This window comes from Vombatus ursinus, unplaced genomic scaffold (assembly GCF_900497805.2).
Source record: "Vombatus ursinus unplaced genomic scaffold, bare-nosed wombat genome assembly UNPS02014171.1, whole genome shotgun sequence".
Classification (NCBI taxonomy): domain Eukaryota; kingdom Metazoa; phylum Chordata; class Mammalia; order Diprotodontia; family Vombatidae; genus Vombatus; species Vombatus ursinus.
The window spans coordinates 4,374,146-4,390,195 of record NW_020953949.1 but is presented as its reverse complement, the minus strand read 5'-3'; the positions used below and the strand labels follow the sequence as shown (position 1 = coordinate 4,390,195).

The 16,050-nt window shown below is 35.8% G+C and overlaps 1 protein-coding gene across 2 annotated transcripts in view; it reads right to left on the bottom strand.

The window, feature by feature from the left end:
- Positions 1–16,050, bottom strand: part of CREBBP (CREB binding protein) — a 159,046-nt gene that overhangs the window by 61,405 nt on the left and 81,591 nt on the right. For both annotated transcript variants that reach the window (XM_027859678.1, XM_027859679.1), the window contains exon 5: positions 10,122–10,235. In XM_027859678.1, coding sequence (XP_027715479.1) covers positions 10,122–10,235 — 114 coding nt within the window. The remainder of the gene's footprint in view (positions 1–10,121; positions 10,236–16,050) is intronic.

Here is a 16,050-nt window from a genome sequence, read left to right as displayed (position 1 = left end):
TTTGAGCAATGAAATGACTGTGACATGAAGACAAAAGGAACCAAGGTTTTCTGTTGTTGGTGTTTTTAAAGAAAGAAGATATGCTGGGGAGGGCTAAGAAGATATATGTGTGTATATGTGTATGTGTGTGTGTTTATGCAATAGACACTATATACATGTATAGATACAATATATAGCACATATAGTGTATACAACAGTATGTACATGCGATGTATGTTGCAGGCACACACATGTATACACATGTAAATAAAATACATTGATAAATTTCAGCCTTGTAGGACAACATCTAGGCAACCAAGCTAAGAAAACTAAAATTTCTGTGAAATGTTCTAGCCATTCAAAAAAGCAATTTGGACTATGTTCAAAAAGTAACAAAAGTGCATACCCTTTAACATATCAATATCACTAACGGGTCAACAGCCTAAAGAGATTAAGGAAAGAGGCAAATGACCCACATGTACAAAAATACTTATAGTGGCTTTTTTTTTTGGTTGTAGTAAAGAATTGGAAACTAAGGGGGTATGCATCAAATAGAGGTATGGCTGAAGAAGTCATGGTATATAAATAAAATGCAATATTATGACTGTAAGAATGATGGAAGATGGTAGTAGAGAGAATAGAGACACTTGGTACAAACTCATGCAGAGTGTAATAACAGAATCAAGAGATCAATTTATGTAGCAACAATATAAAGAACTACTATGAATGACTTTTTAAAACTCCTTAAAATTAAGAATTTGAAGAAAACTTGAGAAAAACCTTAAATTTCCACATTGGAAAATGAAATAGATCATAAAATAACACTAAGACAAGCTTAATGAGAATTATTCTGTTCAGAAGTTCTCAAAAGAAATCTGAGTTATTTAAAGCTATATAAATAAAATCTCTAAATCACTAACAACAAAAGAAATGCAAATGAAAACAGCTTAGAGATAATATCTCACATCTATAAGACTGGCAAAACTGACAAAAAAACAAAGTGACAAATGTTGGAGGCTTTGTGGGAAAACAGGCACATTAACGTATTATTAGTATAGTTCTAGAATGGCTGGCCCATTCTAGAAAGCAACTTGGAAAGCTACTAAAACGTGCATACCTTTTAACCCAGTGACATCACTAATTCCTCAAAGATATTTAAAAAAAAAATGAGGAAAGTTCCTATTTGCAACAAAAGTATTTATAATAACACTTGTAGTTACAAAGAACTGGATGTTAAAGGGAATACCCATTAAATGGGAATGGCTGAACAAATAACAGCTTATGGAAGTAATGGAATACTATTATCTTGTTCAAAAAGATGACTTCAGTGAAACCTGGGAAGACTCAAGTAAGCTGATTCAATGAAATGAGCAGAATCAAGAAAGCAATTTATATGACAACATCAACACTGGAAAAACCAACAATTATGAAAAATATAAAAGAGACGACTCATGAAGAATGCTGGCCATTTCAAACAACTTTAAAATAACACCTCAAAACAAACTCTGAAGCAGCAGAACCAACAAAACGTGAAGGTGAAAGAATTTTCCACCCAAGACAATTCAGAAGGTCATAAGAAAGGTCTGTCAGACTGGGAGTGGAGCCCAGACTAAGTAAGGTCACCATGCCTCTACAAGCCAGTAGGAGCAGCAGGACTTGGGGGCGACCAAATCAGCAACAATGGCAGCAGCTAGAGCTCTCAGCCCTCAGACAGGAAAAGGGGGGTAAAAGGTGGGGTGTCAGACAACAGTTAAAAGGAGTTTATGGGGAGCCTTTCCTGGCACCAGGTATAGGATTCTCTTACACTGCCCATACATGGTCAAAGTCCCAGGATGAGAAGAAGCAAGGGGAGGAGCAAAGTCCCTTATCACACTTCTAGGGCAAAACAGTAATCACAGACCAAAAGAGCAGTGACCACATGTCTGCTTAGATACCACGTTGGAAAAACTAAAAACTTACAAACTGCTAGAACTAGCTCCGAAAACTGCAACACAAAAAACCTGAAGCTTGGGACAGGTCCCCTCCACCCCACTCTCACCCTCCTGACCCTTCCACCATACCAGGAGCAAAGCCCAACTTTAACATAAAGTTAAAGTCAAGAAATAGACTGGAAAAATTAACCTGATGATAAAAAGGTACTCTGGTGACAAGAAGATCAAAACACAAACTCAGAAGATAACAAGGTCAAAACAGCCCTATGCAAAGCCTCAAAGGAAAACGTGAACTGGTTTCCTGCCCAAAAAGAATTCCTAGAAGAAATCTAAAGGGATTTTAAAATTAAAAGAAGTAGAGAAAAAATTGGGAAAATAAATTAGTGGTGCAAAAAAAAAATCATGAACAAGAGAGTCAACAGCTTGGTAAAGGAGGCACAAAAAAGAAAGAAAGAAAGAAAGAAAACAACACTTAAAGAACAAAATAAGCCAAATTCTAAAAGCAGAACAAAAAAACACTGAAAAGACCTCCTTAGAAAGCAGAATTGGCCAAACAGAAAGGGAGAAACAAAAGCTCACTGAGGAAAATGATTCCTTAAAAATAAGAACTGGGCAAATGGAAGCTAATGACTCCATATGACATCAACAAACAAAATCAAAAGAATAAAAAAAAAAATAAGAAAATGTGAAATCTCTCATTAGATAAACAAATGACATGGAAAACAGATGTAGGAGAGACAATTTAAGAATCACTGGACTACTTGAAAGCCATGATCAAAAAAGAGAACCTAGATATCACCTTTCAAGAAATCATCAAGGAAAACTGTTCTGACATTTTACAACCAGAGGATAAAGCAGAAATTGAAAGAATCCATCATTCATGACCTGAAAGATATCCCAAAAAGAAAATTCCTGGGAATATTATATCCAAATGCTAGAGCTCTCAGGTCAAGGTGAAAATATTGCAAGCAGGCAACCAGAAAGAAACAATTCAAATACTGAGGAGTCACCACACAAAGATTTAGTAGTTTCTACATTAAAGGACTGGAGAGTTTGGAATATGATATTCTGAAGGGCAAAGGAGCTAGATTTCAACTAAGAATCACCTAAATGGCAAAACTTCAAGGTGAAAAAATGGATATTTAGTGAAACAAAGAAATATCAAGCATTCCTGACGAAAAGAACAGAGCTACATAGAAAATACGAATTTTCAAATGTAAGATTCAAAAGAAGCTTAAAAAGGTAAACAGAAAAGAGAAATCATAAAGGATTCAATAAAATTATACTATTTATATTCTTACATGGGAAGATGATACTTGTACCTCCTAAGAACTTTATCATTATTAGGGCAGTATGAAGGAGTATACATAGACAAAAGGGATGGGTGTGAGTTGACTATGATGGGATGATATCTAAAAAGATAAAATGAAAGGGGGATAGAGATAGGAAGAATGGGATAAATTATATAAAAAAAGTGTGAAAAAATTTTTACACTGGAAGGGAAGATGATGGGTGGCAGACAATGCTTAACCCTTACTCTCATCAAAACTGACTCAAAGGAGGAATAAAATACACACTCAGTTAGGTATAGAAATCTATCTTACCCTAGATACCCTAGAGGGAAGTAACAGACAAAGAGGATAAGAAAAAGAGGAGGGGGTGTGTGTGCGTGAATAGAACTGAGGGCAGATCACAGGAGGTAGTGGTGAGAAGAAAAACACTTTTGAGGAGGGACAGTGATTGGGTTGGGTGGAGAGGGGAAAAAAGGACGCAAGACAATAGCTAGCAGGGATGGAGGGGGGAGACATGTTTATGTTTACAGGCTTCAGAAGGAAAATAGCCAATAGACTAGGAGAGATTAAAGATAAGTGAAAGTTGGAACGATAAAGGGGACAATCTACTGGAGAAGAGTGGATGAAATGAGACCACCTGTGCATGCAGAAAGGTCTGCCCTGGCAAGGAGAAGGGTCATCTCTATATGAGACAACGATACAGGAGGAGAAAGCACTGGATGGCATCATAATGATATGAGGTAAGGAGGAGAGAAAAGAGAGATCTCAATCTCTGCAGTAAAATATGAGGCAAGGTTTTCAGTGGAAAATACATGAGAGAGAATTTCCATAAGCACGGGATGGTCCAGCATTGAAAACTCCAAGAGAATAAGAAGAGAATCGAAAAAAAGTTTTCAGAGAGCAGCCTCAGTTAAGTGGTGAGATCATTCAATCTAAAATACATTTTCAAAGCACCTACTAAGTGCCAGGCACTGTGCTAAGGACTGAGAACATAGAGGCAAAGACAGCAATGAACTTACAATTTAATGGTATAAACAATGTGCAAATATACACACAGAAACTATATATAGGGTAAGAAATAATTAAAAGAAGAAAAGTATAGGAATACATAGGGATTAGGCAAAGTTTCTGGTAAAATGCGGGATTTTAATTGGGACTTAAATGAAGCCAGGGGGGTCAGTAGTTGAAGCAAATGGAAAACATTCCTGCCACGGGAGACAGTGAAAGAAAATGCCCAGAGCAAAGAGATGGAGTCTTGTTTGTGGAACAACCAGATGACTAGTGTCACTGGATCAAAGAATACACAGTGGGGAGTAAGGTGTAAAAAGAATGCAAAGGAGGAAATAGATTATGAATAACTTTGAATGACAAATAGCATTTTATATTTGCTCCTAGAGACAACAGGAAGCCACTGGAGTTTACTGAGGAGAGTGACATGATCAGACCTGTGTTTTAGGAAAATCATTTTAGTGGCTGAATGGAGGATGGATTGGAGTAGGGAGAGACTTGAGACAGGCAGATTCACCACCAGGCTACTGCAGTAATACAGGCATGAAATGATGAGGGTCTAGAACAGTGTCAGAGAGAAGGGAATGTATTTAAGAGATGTTGCAAAGGTGAAATCAGGAAGCCGTGCCAACAACTTAAAAAACTGGGGGATGGGGAGAAAGTGAAGAATCCAAGATGACTCTTAGATTGTAAACTGAAGACACTGAAAGGGTGGTATTGCCCTCTATAGTAACAGGGAAGGTAGAAGAGGGTAGGGTTTAGGAAGAAAGATACTGAGTTCTGTTTTAGATATATTTAGTTTAAGGTGTCTACTAGATATCCAGTTTGAGATGCCAGAAAGGCAGTTGGAAATGTGAGAATGAAGGTGATCAGAGAGATCTGGAGGAAATATTGGCAGGAAAGGTAGATTTTAGAGTCATAAATCCATGGGAGCTGATGAGATCACCAACTGTAGTAGTACAGAGGGAGAAGAGAAGAAGGCCCAATACAATCCTAAGGGACACCTAGGGTTAGAGGGTATGATCTGGAGAAGGATCCCGAAAAGGAGAAAGAGAAGTATAAGTCACATAGGTAGGCAGAGAACCAGGAGAGGGTGGAGTCCTAAAAATCTACAGATAACAGTGTATCAATGAGGAGAGACTGGTCTTCTGTATCAAAGGCTAAAAGAGGTTAAGTACAATGAGGTCTAAGAAAAGGTCATTGGATTTGTCAGCTAGTAACTTTGTCAACATTAGTAACTTTGGAGAGGGAAGTTTCAGTGAAGTAATAAGGTCAGACTGTAAAGGTTTAAGAAGAGAATGAAAGAAGAGAAAGTAAAGGCACTTATTATATATGGCCTTTTTGAAGAGTTTAGCTACAAAGGGCAGAACAGAAATAGGATAGTAGAGATGGAAGGATCAAGTTATGATTTTTTTCAAGATAGGGGAGACATAGGCTTGTTTGTAGGGTGTAGGAAATGAGCCTATAAAGAGGGAGAAATTGCAAATTAAGTGGAAGGGGGGCTGAGCCAAAATGGCAGAGTAAAAGTAGAGATTCGCTTGAGCTCTCCTCCAAACCCCTCCAACGACCTGTAAAAAATGACACCAAAAAAATTCCAGAACAGCAGAACCCACAAAAAGACAGAGTGAAACAAATTTCTAGCACAAGACAATCTGGGTGGTCAACAGGAAAGTTCTGTTGCACCACGCTGGAAGAAGAGCACAGCAGAGTGAGGGACAATGCCAGCACACAAAATTCAAATTCACAAAGAAATCATAAAAGTAACTAATGATAATTGGCTCTAGGCCAAGCACTATCCACTGTTCCACCTAGTTGCCATTTTAAACAAAGTTTTAAGTTCTGCATTCTTCTCCCTGAAGGGTTTGCCTCATCTTCTCAGTGAAGCGTGTTTCTCCAACATCTTCCCACAGTGATTATATAAATAAATATTAAATAATTAAATAAAATTAAGTAAATCTACTTATTTATGCATAAGCTACTTTGTATTATAAATACATATGTATGTGTGCATGTGTGTTCCAACTCCTCAGAGAGATCCCAAGATCCCTCAATAAAATGAATATCTTGTATCATTTTGTGTGTCAAGAGCTTGTATGCATCAGGTATTCAATAAATAGTAATTGTCAATTGTTGTTGTTTGTCCTTCATTCTAGAAGAGGACCACGGCATCAAGAAGGTGATGTCATGACTTGCAAGTGAATTGTATTTAAGTGAGGGAGGTCTGTGCAAAGCTAACAGCCTCACTTTCTCTTCCAGAGCCATCGGAGTGGCAAGATAAACATCACGACGACTGGAGATGGCCCCCAGAATTCTATATAAATGAGAAGGAAGGGGGTTGAGGCAGCTAGGTGGTGCAGTAGATACAGCACTGGCCCTGAAGTCAGGAGGACCTGAGTTCAAATTCAGCCCCAGACCAAACACTTGACACTTACTAGCTGTGTGACCCTGGGCAAGTCACTTAGCCCCAATTGCCTCCCCCCGCCCCCCAGACCAAAAAAAGAAAGGGGATGGAGTGTATTGCTGAATTTCACTCTCATCTAGACTGGCCAAATGAGGGAAGAACACGTACATACATAGATACATACATACACACATAGTACAGAATACATTCAATTATTTAAAAACATTATTCTAAGAAGGGCTTCACAAGCTTCACCAAACTTCCAAAGGCGTCCTTAAGAAAAAGGTTAAGAATCTCTCTTGTAGCTCTGAAATAACAAGAATCTATAGATTTGCACAAAAAAATGCTAAGCAAAAATCTGTCAAATGTCCCTTCTCTATCTTAATTTTAGTTTTTGAGTTTGTTAGCAATTTCAATATATCTAATATAATAAAGAAATCTCTAAAGGGGTTATCAAATGACCCCTATGTGAAATCAACTTACTTGAAAATAGTTGGAAGAACCCAAATTAGACCATAGGGAATGTTCTTTGTATTATGCATAAATTCAGTTTACTAAACTGCCATCTGTCTTGCACTATACTATTTGACCTACAGGCTTTATAAAAAGATGTGGGTAATCTACTCAGATACCAACAAAGTGTCAAGGCAAAAAAATAAAAGCCAAATACATTTTTTTAATTTTGGCTAGGCAATGGGGTTAAGTGGGTTGCCCAGGGTCACATAGCTAGTAAGTGTTATGTGTCTGAGGCCAGATTTGAACTCAGGTCCTCCTGAATCCAGGGCCGGTGCTCTATCCACTGTGCCACCTAGCTACCCCTTGAATACATTTTTTAAAATAATGTAATGTAGACTATGTCAAGGCTAGATAACTACATGTGAAAATACCGGTACTGACCTAGAACAGTTTTTGATTCTTAAAAAACAAACTTTTTTTTTGTTGTTGTTGTTTTTGTCAATGATGATATAATGAAGGGAAGCTATATTTGTTTGTTGGTATTTTTTAAGGTAGTGAAAGAGAAGGAAAAGTATCTTTATAGAGTTGGAATTTTTTTAGACAGGCACAGCAACAAAAACAAAAAACAAAAATCAGAGGTAACAAAAGTGGTCCACACACTTTTTCAAGCTAAAAGAATTTTTCTTTGCCATTCAGTTCATATGTTCAACTCAACTACAAAAACATGTTATTAAACATTTGTTGATATAAAATATGTTCTACTCAAATCTGAAACTGACTTTAAATTGGAAAACGTATTTTAAAGTTCATTCATTTATCTTAATCAAAAAGTGTCAAAAACAGTGAACCCTAGAATGATGATAATCCCTATCTTTTTCAATGACTTCAAATTATAAAATCACCCTTCTAACACTGTATATTATGACTAGTAGAAAAGCTGTGGTTCACCACTTGAGAGCAACTATACTGAATCAATTTTCACAACAGTCATAGTTACTAGCATGTTGGTTGTTTTCTTAAACCACATGAAAATTTTTTTTCATAAAAACCACATAAGACTGTCAGAAAAAAAAAATCACAGAAGTTTGTAATGACTGTGGCAGTGCATATTCAGAGAAAAAAAATTGCCTAGAAAACCACACCCCCAAATCTAAAGTTGAGAATAAAATGTCTATATGAGCTGAAAATGTTGTTTGCCATTTTTCATGTACCATTTGCTATCAATAGGAAGTCACTGTTCAGAAAATGTTTATTTCCAGAATCAATGGACCCTATGCAATGAGGTTGTGAAATATCATACATTATATTTATTCACAAATTGGGGGTGAGGTACAGTGGAAAAGAATTCTTTGGGGCAACTAGGTGGTGTAGTGGATAAAGCTCCAGCCTTGGAGTCAGGAGGACCTGAGTTCAAATCCGGCCTCAGACATTTGACACTTACTAGCTGTGTGACCTTGGCCAAGTCACTTGACCTCGACTGCCTCCCACCCCCTGCCGCCAAAAAAGAATCCTTTAAAACATCCACCCACGCCTACACACCGTCTTTGCAGTTCTACACCACTAATGTGGGTGGAAAGAGGGAAGAACAGTATTTTTGAAGAAACAACTACTAGAAAAATTCAGATAACAGATATACATCACTTACACAGCACAACTGCTTTTGAAATATGTATACACTGAAATCTGTAATTAATCTAAATAAATTAGAAGAGTTTGCTCCTTAAAGGAAAATTACCTTGGTGTTTTTTTAAGTGATAAGTTCTTAGTAAAGAATTCTCTTTCTACTACTACAATTTATCTTTTCAGCAAATCCAGATACTCATCTTAGTTACTGTTAAGTGAGGTAAATGTATAATATCTTCTCACCTACTGTTAATATCCAGGTAGTGATATACAGGCAGTGATAACAAAACTCTGTACAAGGAAACATTGCTATCATTAGCACAAACAATCCATAATACCTTACAAGAACAAAGGTGCCCGAAAGCTCTTCACTGCCACACCAAGAAAGACTGAAATAAAAGCAGCAGATATACTCTGGGCAAAAGTGAAGACTTCAGGAAGAAAATCAGAAAGTGTAACAGATGATATTCATACACAAAACATTATCTTTGAAAAAAATAAAAGAAGCTGGTTGGCACTTGAGAATATGGTGAGATATTTACTGGAATGAGAAATAAAAAGGATAAGAGAGAAATAGATTAGGTTCACATATATTTCATCACTCAAAATGGAGGGACCCAAGTGAAGATTAGAAAAGGACACAGGGGCTTCTTTGAAAAGGCAGGACAAAGAGTAAGGAGGGGAAATGGTATACTTTACCTGCCAAAACTGTGCAGTCAGACTACCCACTTAGGTAATCAACTACATAAGGCCGGGTCTATACCAGAGCACAGAAGAAGCAGTTATTTTGAACTTCTTGTTAAGTACGAATCACTGATATCAATTTGGTCAAATGCTATATAAATCCTAGGTCTAATCATGCCATAAAAGATTTAGTGACAAAGGAATGACCTGAGTCTAAATGTATTAATGAAACTGCTACAGAAGCACAAGTGTATTTGATTTCTAAGATGGAGACAAAAACAAATACATTTCTCACAAAAGTGACCAATAAAGATGAAGACTTTTCCCATTTCAAATTAGTATGCCTTTCACATGGGATAATGTTATTTTGTTCTAAATTGGTTACTCAAATCCTTAGATATACTAAATCTGAAGTTGATTTGCCTCCCCAAAAAAAGGTACAATAGGGAACTTCAGGTCAAATACAAAGGTAACTAACTCTGACTTCTCTATTTTTCATCAGCCCAAATCCAAACATGAGGTTCCAAACAAGAAATTCCAAAATGCCATTTCAGAAAAATTAGCTGTGCAAGTATATTGCACTAAGCTAAATCTCTTCTACAGTAATAATATTGGTTCTTGGTCTTGCTTCTTCATTATATTCCATGGCCACCAGTATCACTCTACTCTTCCTTTATATGTTTTTTCTCCCATGAAAAACACGTTGACCTCTAAATTTTATATTTATCTTCCACAATGATCACTTACGTTGTTGATTTCGCTTGTCACTGGCATTTTTCAAAGGGAGGCACACAGGACAGTCATGCCGCGTGCAATTCTTCCAATGGGAGATGATTTGTCGAGAAGATGCACAGTGGGCAACTATGACCAGAAAAACAATGAAATGTTACTTTACAACTCAAATTTTAAACTTTATATTTAACTTAAAAGGTTTCAACAGAAATATAAATATGGATATATTTCAGTTCTTGCAGCACTGTACTCTCCAATCACTAGACAAAGATTTCACATTAGAACTATCAAAAGTTAATGAATATTTATTGATTCTTAGTACCCTCTACCCCTTTTGCCACCAAACTCTTGCCACTATCACTGCTGAAGCAGAAGGGGATCCACACAGTACTAAAGCTCATTTTGTACTTTTTATATCTGTTTTATGGAGTGCTGCGGACAACAAAAATGTATAAATTAGTGGTCAGCCTTCTGGTGATGAGCCATATGGGAAGTAGCAAAATTGGTCCTTAGACAGTAGACACACATAGTCTAATCACCAAGCCCATACTTGAAGTCATACCTCCAAATTAGATGTTTGTGAATTAAACTAAAAGACAAAAAAACTGGCACTAAATAAAAGGTCAGTAGAAAGCTGTTAACTTGGAAAAAATGAGAAATGGGCCAATGTATAGATGCTGCTGCAACAATTTCTTAGAGAAATGTAACCAATGCAAAACAGAAGCTAAAAGATGCAAGGAACTCCTTAGACCAACAATATGAGGAAAAACATGGTAACCAAGAGTGATACTAGTTTTGCTTAGCAAAATTTTATGAAGGACAACTGATGGAATATTATGTACAATGTCATATACCCAAACGGTACAAAGCAACTTAAAACAACTAAACAACATGTATTTATGAAGTGCTTACTATGTGCAAAACACTAGAGACATAAATAAAAACCAAAAATAGTTAATGTTCTCAAAGAGATTAATTTAAAATGGGGGAGACAACATGAATATAAATAGGTACACCAAAGACACATACAGAGAGCGAGGAATCAGGAACATGAGGGAGATAGGGAAAGGCCTCCTGCAAAAAGTTCATGTTTTGGCCGAGTCGTGAAGGAAAGAGACTCTGGGAGGCAGGGGTGAGCAGAAAAAGCATTCCAGGCATAGAAGAGAGACAGGGTAAAAGCACTGTGAAAGGAGAAAGCATAATGTGTGTAAGGAGGAGAAACAGGACTCTGTGGCAACACCACAGAATGCATGAAGAAGAGTACCGTGTAAAAGATTGAAAAGATAGGAAGGATCAATGAAGAGATTAACAGAGTACACATATAATTTACAACAGCAAATAAACATAACAACCTTGTATTTGATAAGTGTAAAGACAGATTTTTGGATAAGAATTCATTATTTGGTTAAAAAAATTGTTGGGAAAACTGTAAAACAGCAAACCAAGGATAGATCAATATTTTACATCATTTACCAAGATAAGGTAAAAATGGATATGTGACCTAGATATAAGGAGATACTGCAAGAAAATCAGAAGAACATGGAACATATTACTTATCAGACTTATGGATGGCTGAACAATTTATAAATGAGATAGAAAGCAAAGTTAGGTATAAAATGGATAATTTCAATTACATTAAATTAAGAAGTTCTTGTACAAATGAAACAAATGTAGGCAAGATTAGAAGCAGAAAATCAGGGGAAAAATTCTGTAGAAAGTTTATCAGATAAAGGTATCATATCTAAAATATATAAAGAACTTTGTCAAATCTATAATATGAGTCATTCCTCAATTGATAAATGATCAAAGGATATGAACAAGCAGTTCTCATGAAGAAATCAAAACAAGTCATATGAAAAAAATGCTCTAAGTCATTACTGATTAAGAGAAATGCCAATTAAAACAAACTTGAGATATCATTTTACATGTACCAGATTGGCTAAAATGATATACGGGAAAAGTAACAAATGTTGGAGGGGATACAGAAAAATTGGGACACTAATTCATTATTGGTGGAATTGTGAAATTATCCAATCATTTGAGAGCAATCTGGAATTATGCCCAAAGAGTTATTAAATTACCTATACCTGTTGACCCAGCAATACCACTACTAGGTCTATTTCCAAAGATGATTACAGAAAAAGGAAAAGAATCGATATTCTAAAATGTTTATAGCAGCTCTCTTTGTGGTGGCAAACAACTGAAAATGTCAGGGATTCCCATCAACTGGGGAATGGCTGGACAAGTTGTGGTGTGTAATTGTGATGGAATACTACTGTGCTATAAGAAATGATAAGCTCGATGTGATCTTAGAAAAACATGGAAAGACCTACATGGAACAGTGAAGAGTGAAATGAGCAGAACTAAGAGAACACTGTATACAGTAACAGGAATACTGTTTTAAGACAAAGTCAGTGAATAAATTATTCTGACTATCATAAATACTCAAATAAATAACTCTAAATGACAGATGAAGATGCATCCAGAGAAAGAAGTGATAAGTATGTACAGAATAATTTTACTTTTTATATTTTTATATATAGATATATCCATTTATATCTAATAATAGCCATTTCCAGGGGAGAAGGAAGAAAAAAAGGGAAAAATGATAATTTTGTCAGATATTTGAAAGGAACAGCAAGTTGTGCATATTCACGTGCAAACATCTTTTTAACTGTTTTATGTTATGGAAATGTTTGTTTTATTTCATAAATTAAAAGCAAAATAAATAAAAAAGAATGTAGAGTGGAGTGAGAAGAATCAGGGGAGAATCTAAACAATAATTACATTATATTTATATAATGTTAAACATTATATAATTATGTCATTACTACATAATGACCAAAAAAACCCAAAACAACTTTGAAAAGACTTAAGAACCCCAATCAATACAGTGACCAATCACTATCCAGAGGATAAATGATAAACTCAAGATGCAGAATGAGATACATTCTTAGACATGGATATTTTATTTTGCTTACCTATGCAAATTTATTACAAGGGTTTTGGTTTTCTCTTTTGTTGAATGGGAAGTGGTGGTGGGAAAGAAAATAAATGTTTGTTTTTGAAAAAAAATTTAATTTAAAAAATAAAACCAATCCCTTTATGCACAAAAAATATATATAATATGTTCAACTCAACAAGTTAAGGGTCAACTATGTGCCAGGAATATATTTAACAGTCACTTTCCTCGAGTACTTACATTCTACCAAGAGGAAAAAACTATGCTTAAAAGTAGGTATATACAAAAGGTATATACTGAATACATACAAAGCAGTTTTTTGTTAGGGGTGTGGTACATAAAAGGAGAGAAAGCAGTAACAATTTAGTGGATTAGGAAAGGTCTTCTGGGTTGTGTTTTGAAGGAAGTTGGAGATTCTATGAAGTGGAGATAAGGAAGGAAAGCAGTTCAGACATGAGGGATATAGTATACTAGCAAAGGCATGAAGATGGAATGCCACGTATGGAAACCAGTAAGTAATCCAGTAGTCATAGACATTCAATTTGGAAAGGTAGGTTGGAACCAGATGGCAAAAGGCTTTAAATGGCAGAAAAGAAGTATTTGTTATGTTATCCTAGAAGCAACAGGGAGCCACTGAAGCTTCACGGGACAGAGAGTCAGACCTTTGGCTTTAGTAATATGAGTTTAGCACTCACATTAAGAGTAGACTGGACAGGGGAGAGACCAGAGCCTAAAAAGATGGCGGTATCGTAGGCAGAAATAAGGAAGATTGGATATGGAGTAGGTAGAGGGTAGAAGATAAGAGTTCTATTTTAGACATACAGAATTTGAGATGTCTATGGAACATCCAAGTGAAACTGTCCAATAGAAAGTTAATGACGCACAACTAGAGCTCTACAGAGAGGAAGGTTAGAGAAAAAGATTTGAGAGTCATTTGAATTGAGCTGATAACTAAACCCACAGGAACACTTAAAATCACGAACACACTACACAGTGAAAAGGATCCAGAACATCAAGAGTAACCTTCATATAAACATGAAAGGAAAAGATGTCTTATTTCACAAATGATTTTCCATAATAGATCACATCTTCGTAGTCACACAAGGGACAAAGTTGGGAACAATTTAAAAACCTGCCATGCATATTTGTTAACTGCCTCACCAACCCCAAGACTCAGTAGAATAAGTCTTTAAAAACTCTTATCATGTTTCCCATATGTTAACCTTCAAGTTTCCATAACAGTAAAACAGAGATAACTTAGTTGAGTAATCCACAGATTATCAATATTAACCAGGCCATTTTAAAAAAAGAGGAAGTATGTTCACCAAAAAATGGTGTCAAAAGAAAATATCTTGCACAAAAGACAAATAGGTGTTCCTTCTGATGGAGAGATCCTACTGCTTTTATTGTACTGATTACATCAAGCCCTGGAAAAACACAACACTTCTTCAATGAAACCTACGTAATTTATGTAACTTGTCATTTTAAGACTGGCCTGGTCATCCATACAAGGCAAAACAAAGTGAAGAATGCTTATTGTCCAGATAAGCACATGCAATTTAGTGGAAAGCACTGAGTTCATGAGTATATGTGTATCTTAGACTGATGCTACAAATGGATAATGAACTAGATCCAGAAAAGAGAGGGGAAAGTTGGGTCAGACCACATTAGGAAAACTCCATCATGATCTAATGATAGTAAGATGCTGCTTACTGTCTCAAAAATTACATCTATATTCACAATTCTAATATATGGTTGAAAATCATGGGTCATCATCACCTACAATAATCAAAATTGTAGGTGATCAAAAACAGGATAAAAATACGCATGGTAGGTTTAAGAATGTTATCATGATTATCCACAGCGTAAAAGATAAAGGACAAACATGACCAGCCCACTATTTTTTTACATCAGAAGTGAAGAATAATAGATAGGCAACTTAAATATTGTACTGATAATGCTGTTAAATCATTTCAGTCATTATTTGACTCCTAGTGATCCCATCTGCAGTTTTCTTGGCAAAGATACCTGACTGGTTTGCCATTTCCTTCTCCAGCTCATTTTTACAGATGAGGAACATTTTTACATATGAGCAAAGAGAATTAAATGACTTGCCCAGGGTCACACAGCTATTAAGTATCTGGGGCTAGATTTGAACTCAAGAAGATCAGTCTTCCTGATTCCAAATCCAGTGCTCTATTGGGTCACCCAGCTGCACTGGCGAAGTGAATACTTAATCAAATAAGATCACAAATCTAAGTTTCCATGAATTTATAATAGCAATTAACTTCTAATTAAGTAGAAAACAGGTAAACCTCAGTTGACACAAAGGATGTATTACAAGGGTTTGTAAGCCAGTTGTTTGAAAGTAAGCACTTAATTTCCCATGAAAATATTAGAAATGGTACTTAGGTTCAGCCCAACAAAACTCGATTTAAATTATTAAACTGAGAAACTGAACTGTTAAACTGAGAACTGAATTGTTAAACTCAGAATGAGAAACTGAACATTTCCAATGCAGAACAATATCAAACAATATAATCACGCTACTATCAAATAAAATAAACTAAAAATTTTTTTTCTGAAGAAATTTTTAAAAATTGATCTTGAGTGATAGTATTTAAGGAAACAGAGGATGAGGTAGATAAAGAGTTACATAGGTAAAATTGTAGCATCACTCATATGCCTGACAAACATGATTAAATCACAAATGGAAATGATAGAAAGGGATAGCGAAGGAGCAAGGGGAAATTTAGAAATAAGCAGTGAGGGAGAAGAAAAGAGATAGGACAGAAAGGAAGGAGGATAAATATTTGTGTACATGAGAAAAACTACTTCATCTAAAGCTGACTGAAGTTTAAAAAGTAAAATGCAGCTAGCTGGCACAGTAGACAGAGCACTGAAGATGAATGTGGGAAGACCGGAGTTTAAATTCAGCCTTCTAGCTATGTGACCCTGAGCAAGTCATTTAACCTTTGTCTG